Genomic DNA, 7,741 nt, shown 5'->3' with positions numbered 1-7,741 from the left:
ATCATCAAACCTTCATCTTGTTCTGTCGTCCTGCATCCACCCGTGACAGTGTGTGTGTGTGTCTGAACGCTTACAACTGTATGAACCATGTGTCTGAACGCTTACAACTGTATAATCCATGACAATGTGCTGAATTGTTTTAATCTGTTGGATTATTCAAAAAATTGTATACCTTATGAAATTTGACTTGTAATGTGGAATCAAATAAAGTATATATATAGAGAGAGAGTGTGTGTGTAGTAGAAGAAGAACTGGCTAATGATGAAATGTGATCTATCTCGTGATCATGATTCACTCAGTTTAATCCCAATGATGTATTAAAATGAATTAAACTGAGTGATTAACATAAATCAGCATTTCATCACAAATCACTGATGAAATAAGACACACACACACTTCTTCACGTCAGTATATCCAGTCGTTCTGTTTTAATACAAAGTCGACATATTATCTACACATATGATCTGAAATCAGTAAGCAGAGAAAAGTGAAGCACTACATAGTCATCAGCACTCGGCCCTCGTTCCCTCATTCCTTCATTCCCTCATTCCCTTGTTTCCTCATACCTTCATTCCCTCGTTCCTTCATTCCTCATTCCCTTGTTCCCTCATTCCCTCGTTCTTTCATTCCCTTGTCTGATCAAGTGTTGCTTTGACATGATTGTGGGATTATTCCTGTGCTTTCGTCTTCAAAAGAGCTTCTTAATAAGAGAGTATTTGAATAAGAAACGTCAGTGGTGAATGTGCTTTAACTCTGTGCTGAGGAAGATCAGTGTCTAGCCGATGCTGAAACTGACACAACATGATCACTGAGACGCTCATATCTGCCAATATTTGATATTAGATTCACATTGATAACCACATTCACTTCGGCCGATGAACAGGAGCGTCAGTTTATAACGGCAGGATGGACAGAAACTTCAGTTGTGTGTAAAGGTGTGGTCACTAAGCCAAAGTTTGTTAGGGAATTATGTTTTGTCAATAGTTTAGTGAAAAAATGATGTTCTTCCTCAGTGTTTCTGTCCTGCTTTCAAACACAAATATAGAAATATTCTTAAATCAAGATTCATTTACTGGAGAAGAAGCAAAATGACTGAAGATATTTAGTCAAAAATGTGTCAAAATGAAGTGAGTTTGTGTTTAAAACGAACAATTTAAAGAGAAAACAAGATTATTTCTGACTCCATCGGCAGATATTAGTTCTTGTTTTAAACACAAACTCACTTCATTCTGACACATTTTTCATTTTCTTCAGTCATTTTCTTGTATCATTCTTGATTTAAGAATGTTTGTCCTGGAAAACAAGACAAAAAACTAAAGAAGAACATCTTCTACAAAGTCATTTCAGCAGTTTCTGCACATTTCCACAATTTTGTGGAAAAAGGTCTAATGTAGCGACATTCAACTATTTGCGAAAACGGACGTGGGAAAATCTTTCGCTAAATTCATTCCTATTGAAATGAGTGTATTTCACCCTTGAAAATTCACACGTGACCACACTTTAAATATCACATTTCAGTCAGTCATGTTAACATGGTTTTACCCTGCTGGTTTAGTGCAGTTTACCACGGTATGCAAATCCTGACGCTGATCTGATGCTGTTTAACCCCGCGTGTGCTTGATCTCGCTTCGTTTGACTGATAATGCCGATGAGAACCCTGTGACGTCTCAGAACTCCAGCGATTGGCTGAGGTTTGGGCTCTGAGGACCGTTGGCTTCTCTAGAACAATCAGTGCACAGGAAATATATAAAATATCTGAGAGGGTTTACGAAGCACAACACTGTACATCTGAGCCATGTACAGTCACATTAGCTGGCCAACTACACCACAGCTCACAAATCATAGTGCCATAAAAATCAGGTAAATAAATAAGATCCTTAGAAATTCAAGCATATCATCAACAAAATGAAATAAAAAAAATCAGGTCGATTAAATATTTGACAACAACGATAATAAGGCTCACTTCACGTCTCGAACCGGCTGGTTTCCCGCGCTACTCCTAAACATCACGCCTTGGCTAAACTAAACATGACGGGAAGAGTTTCGCGAGTGTGTTCTAGATTTGATCAGATGTTCCTAGCGGTGGAAACACCGGGGAACGATCCGCGATTCCTCCTAGAACGTGCGAGTCGAATCATTTCCGTTGTCTGGGATGAGCAATCGTCTTCCGTCTCGTTACGCAACAGCCGAAAGAGCAAAAGAACATGATACAGATACGAGATTAGCACTGAAACTCGCTCGCCTCTCAAACACGCGTAAGCAGCAGAAAGTCTTGAAGAGACACACAAACACAGTATTCACAGGAGTTGATCCGCCTCGCTCCGTTAGGCACAGACGGTGGGAGATCTGGTTAATTAAACTCCCGTTTAATCGTCCCGATGGCAACGATCCCGTCATTCACACGAACGAACGAACGAACTCACGTCTGACGTTGGCAAAGACAGTTCGAAGAAACTCCCACTGAAGGGTGCAGCAATAATCCAGGCTTTTGATTTCATAGTTTCTTGTTGTTGTTTCGCTTTAAATAGATTTTTTTGTACATGTAATATTTTCCTCTTCATCCACGGTTTAATATTTCTAGAAAGCCGACCACAACATTAATATCGATAAGTGAACACTGAGGTAATAGTTTGCGTCTCTGGAGTGTGGGTCCTCTGCGAGGGTTTGCTGGGGTCGAGGGGAAGGTGTTCTTCACGTGTTCTTGGCCTTCTTCTTCTCTTATGTTGCATAGTGATCAAAACTTCCAAGGTACTCGAGGCCGGCCTGATAGCAGAACTGGTACTCGTCCTGCGAACACACACACACACACACACACAATCACAGATCTGATCACATGACTGCAGGAGACGAGACGAACCTCGAATAAGAGTTTGTTGTTCATCTGATTATCCCTGTTCATCACTAGTGCATTATATTCTCTGTTTGATAGACTAAAAAGATAACAATAAAAGTGAGTGGTGCTTGCAGTGGCAAAACTCTGCACTGGGGTGCTCTGGGTGGTTGCTAGGGCGTTGCCATGTGGTTGTTAGGATGTGGTGGGTGTTGCTAGGGTGTTTTGGGTAGTTACTGTGGTGTTCTGAGTGATTGATAGAGCATTGCGACATGGTTGACAGCCAGTAGCTAGTATGTGGTGGGTGTTGCTAGCGTGCTCTTAGACAGTTGCTAGGGTGTTCTGTGTATTTTCTAGGGTGTTATCGATGTTTGCTTTGGCATTGCTATGTGGGTGCTAGACAGTTACTATGGTGATGTCCTGGGAGGTTGCAAGGGGGTTGGCTAGGTACAGTTGCTAGGGTGTTCTGGGAGGTTGCTAGGGTGTTGTCGATGGTTGCTAGATAGTTACTAAGGTGATGTCCTGGGTGGTTGCAAGGGGGTTGCTAGGTACAGTTGCTAGGGTGTTCTGGGTGGTTGCTAGGGCATTGCCGTGTATGTCTCTGTAAGCACATTTTATTGTTTGATATTTGCTATATAAATAGAAGTTTTCCAATAAGAGTAAGCAGAATGTTCTACAGGAGGTTCAACAGAAACGAGATCTTCCACAGACTCACTGCTCGATGGTAAACGGTGATGTGTGTTTACCGTACCTCAGTCTGCACCATCGCCGGCCGTTGCGTGCGCAGCATTTTGACGGTCTGGAAGATGTCGACGGCGCCCTCGTAACGCATGCGCTCCAGCACGATACTGAGAGTGATGAACACACCTGTGCGCCCGACGCCCGCACTGAGAGAGAGAGAGAGAGAGTCTCAGGATTCAGCTCATGTTCGTGTGTGTGTGTGTGTGTGTGTGTGTGTCTGAGTATCATCATCACCTGCAGTGGACTGTGATTGGTCCATCCTGACCAAACTGCTCCTTGGTTTTATGCACCTGTCCAATGAAATCAATGAAACCCTCCCCTGACTTTGGAACACCTTGTTCTGGCCAATCGGTGAACTGGAACTGTCTGACGGTTCTGGACTGTCCGTCCTACGGGAAAAAAGACAACGAGTCTGAACATCTCCAGGTGTGAGAAACACTCTGACTGCAGAGGCACATGAGGTCAACGTCCTGAATATAAACACACACGTGACTCTCAATCTCTCCTTCATGAGGATCCATGCATCTCATGTGCTTCTAGGGCATTGCTAGGGTGTTCTGGGTTGTTGCTAGGGTGTTGCTATGTAGGATCTCAGGTGTTTGCTATGGCATTGCTATATGGTTGCAAGGCAGTTACTATGGTGTTATGGGTGGTTGCTAGGGTGTTGCTAGGCAGTTGCTATGATATAGTTATGTAGTTGCTCTTCATGAGGATTTATGCGTCTCATGTGCTTCTAGGGCAGTTGCTAGGGTGTTCTGGGTGGTTGGTAGAGTGTTCTAGGTTATTGCTAGGGTGCTCCAGGGCAGTCGCTAGGGTGTTGCTAGGGTGCTCCAGGGCAGTTACTAGGGTGTTCTTGGTTGTTGCTATGGTGTTGCTATGTAGGAGCTCAGGTGTTTTCTATGGTATTGCTATGTGGTTGCATGGCAGTTGTACTGGGTGGTTGCAAGGGTGTTGCTAGGCAGTTGCTAGACAATTAGGTTCAGTGTTCAGTTCTGCTTCAGAACATCATCTGCGTGTAAGATCAGATGGTACCGCGGTAAACGACGGCCTGTACTCACCCTGGCGTCGGTGACTTTGAACTCTCTCAGGATGTACTGTGGCATGTTGTATTCTGCCATGGGATCCACCACGAAGTACTGATAGCGAGCCGAACGCTCCGCCGGCCAGTACTGATGACACTTCTCCTGTTGACACACACACACACACACACACACACACACGGTACAGAAACTGCTCATTTCCTCATGAAAACTAGGATGAAAAATCTTCCTTGACCAGCTTTTATTTCTCCATGACTGAGACGAGATGACATCATCACGACAATATCAACATGCAATATCGTGATGAAAAAATACGAGACTAAAATATAGTTTAAAACAAAACACTTTACCAAAATCTCTCAATAATTTCTTCAACAAAAAAATTGCAGAAAAATAATCTAGAATGTTTTTAAAAAGCCACTTCGAGCTTTCATGCGATCTGTTGACTGAATACGCATTACTTTTTCAATTTACAACAAAATATCAAAGCTACTTTTTCAAGTAAGTAACGCTAGTTACTTTTTCACATTTATTGACTGACAGCTCTCCTGTCCCCAATGTTGAAAGAAATAAAGTGAGGAGGTGTTGTGTTCGCTGTGTGTGTGCAGGGCCGTTTCAAGATATTTGGGGGCCCTAGGCAAAAGAGTGAAGCGAGGTCCCAAGTCCTCCTCAGGAAAATTTTTAAAATTCAGATGGGATTTCTTGTATTCTGGTGCATTTTAAGAGTCATGAATTATCAATTGGCACAGACAGAAATTTGGAAATTTAGCACCTAATAAAGCAAAAAAAAAAAAAAAAAAAAATACTGAATGTGGATGCGAAAAACGCAGAAAGTCGAACCCGATCCAAATTTTTTTATTACGGACGAAAGTTTCGTAGACAGTGTGCAAGCGTGATTGACATAACGTGAGGTCGAATTTTTTTTTTTTAATGTGCGAAAATTTCGGATGCGAATTTCGGACTCAGTGTGCAATGGCCTTAAGTAACAACACTTCTCTAGCTTTTGCCTTTATGGCAAAAAAATCTCATGCGATCGTAATCTGGGCTCGTGCATCAAGAGGATTTAGCTCAAAGGAAGTTTTCGAACGCTGTAGCTACAACAATGAAGGGGCGAGAAGTTGTCTAGTGTGTATTTTATGCTTAAATTCTGCAAACAGAACAAAGTTGTGTATGACTATTAGTTGAACTTTTTCACCCTCAACAACGCTCACATCTAACGTTGTGTTTGGTCACTGATGTCAAGGTTTATGTTCGCAGAGATGTGAAAATACGTCAGACAGTTGTAGTATTTGGAGATAATATGGTTTACTTGCCGCTGTGTCTTTGGCGTTTTTCATCTTCTTCTTTCTTTCTCTGTCTTTTGGAAAATCCTGAAGGGTATGAGCGCTTCATGATGACATTTTTAAATTTAAATGCCCGCGTAGCGCTGAGTGTGAGAACGACAGTTTCTCTTCCACTGACAGCTAGTGGGGGACCTGATGGGGGCTGCGCGACGGTGGATGTCACTTCAACATTACAGTGATTAGGGCACTCATGGTGTTTGTCGTTGCATAGGGGGAATCCCTCTAGTTTGGGGGGGCCCTCTCACGGAGCAGTACTGGAAAGTGATAGCGCTGTCTCACTGTGGTGGTTTGTTGTGGTTGATACTGTTTGACGAGGGCAGATACACAACCTAAACGACCATGCGGCCATCGGGGGCCCCCTTCAGCTGGGGGCCCTAGGCAGCTGCCTACCTTGCCTACCCCATTGCGACGGCTCTGTGTGTGTGTTTGTGTGAGAGTGTGTGTGTGTGTGTGTGTGTGTGTGTGCGCTGTTTAAACATGATGGTTATTTTAGTTCTAGACTAATGTGAAAATAAGTAACGCAAAATGAATGTAACACATTACTTTTCATAAAAAGTAACTAAGTAACGCAATTAGTTACTTTTTTGGCAGTAACGCAATATTGTAATGCATTACTTTTAAAAGTAATTTTCCCCAACACTGACTAAAGATGATAAAACTAAATCTGACACAGGACTAAATTAAAAGCAGAAGGAGCATGTGTTTGGCTCTCAGATCTCACCCGTCCCATCTCACGCAGTTTGGTCAGCATGACCACGATGGTGGAGTTGTGTTCCCACAGGGTCCTCCAGAAGTCCTCCGTTGTCTCCGCCAGCGGCCCCTGCGTGGCGATATACGCCTTCTGCTGCCTGAACGCACACACACACACACACACACTCAGATCAGCTCAGTTCAGGTTCTGCTCTCGTCTGATAGTCAGAGCAGGGAAGTCTACCTGTATCCGTCGATGAAGCTGGCGTTGATGTAGTCGGACCCTTCCAGGCCTCTGATTGGCTGCAGACACACGCGTGTGGTTTCGTACGGCATGATGTTCACCAGCCGGTTCTTGAACTTGTTGCAGGGCAGATTAGCACTGACGAACCTGGAGGTGTGTGCTTTAGTGTTGGCCAGACGCTGACGGACACAAACGCATCACAATAAGGTCACGGATTTAAACTTATGCGTGTTATATGAAAGTCACATTAAAACTGTCCAGGAAACACTTTATTTACAACTGGCGGATTATCACAACTGTTTATGCACTACGCAAACTTTCAATCTCAAATAGATGTGCATTTAATATGAAAATTCATCATAAAAATATGAATTACATGTTCAAATTCCGGTGATCTAAATAAACAGTGTTATAATAAACAAATTAACAAACCACTGTTATTTATTGAATGGAAATGATGTACTGTATATACACTACTGGTCAAAGGTTTAGAATAAGTATGATTTTTAATATTTCTGAAAAAGTCTCTTCTGCTCCCCACGACAGAAAAACAGTGAAATATTATTCCAATGTAAATCAGCTGTTTTCTATGTGAATATATAGTAAAGTGTAATTTATTCCTGTGATCAGAGTAATGCAATATTGCAATGCATTACTTTTCATAGAAAGTAACCAAGTAACGCAATTAGTTACTTTTTTTGGGAGTAACACAATACTGTAATGCATTACCTTTCATAGAAAGTAACTAAGTAACGCTATTAGTTACTTTTTTGGGAGTAACGCAATATTGTAACATTACTTTTCGTAAAAAGTAACTAAGGAATGTAATTAGTTACTTTTTTGGGAGTAACGC

General features: G+C 42.3%; 1 protein-coding gene across 1 annotated transcript; it reads right to left on the bottom strand.

Annotated features, from left to right (window-relative positions):
• Window positions 1-401: 401 nt before the first annotated feature.
• Window positions 402-7,013, bottom strand: LOC308686751 (receptor-type tyrosine-protein phosphatase S-like). Its single transcript, XM_081395186.1, has 6 exons — window positions 6,889-7,013; window positions 6,676-6,802; window positions 4,630-4,755; window positions 3,806-3,960; window positions 3,582-3,717; window positions 402-2,787 (listed from the first exon to the last, which is right to left on the bottom strand). Exons 1-6 carry the CDS (start codon window positions 6,978-6,980, stop codon window positions 2,719-2,721), a joined length of 705 nt encoding a protein of 234 aa, XP_081251312.1. The 5' UTR covers window positions 6,981-7,013; the 3' UTR covers window positions 402-2,718.
• Between the last annotated feature and the right edge of the window lie 728 nt (window positions 7,014-7,741).

This window comes from Scardinius erythrophthalmus (assembly GCF_964197995.2).
Source record: "Scardinius erythrophthalmus genome assembly, contig: HAP1_SCAFFOLD_737, whole genome shotgun sequence".
Lineage (NCBI taxonomy): Eukaryota > Metazoa > Chordata > Actinopteri > Cypriniformes > Leuciscidae > Scardinius > Scardinius erythrophthalmus.
The sequence above is the reverse complement of the archived record's forward strand: the minus strand, read 5'-3'. Positions and strand labels throughout refer to the sequence as shown.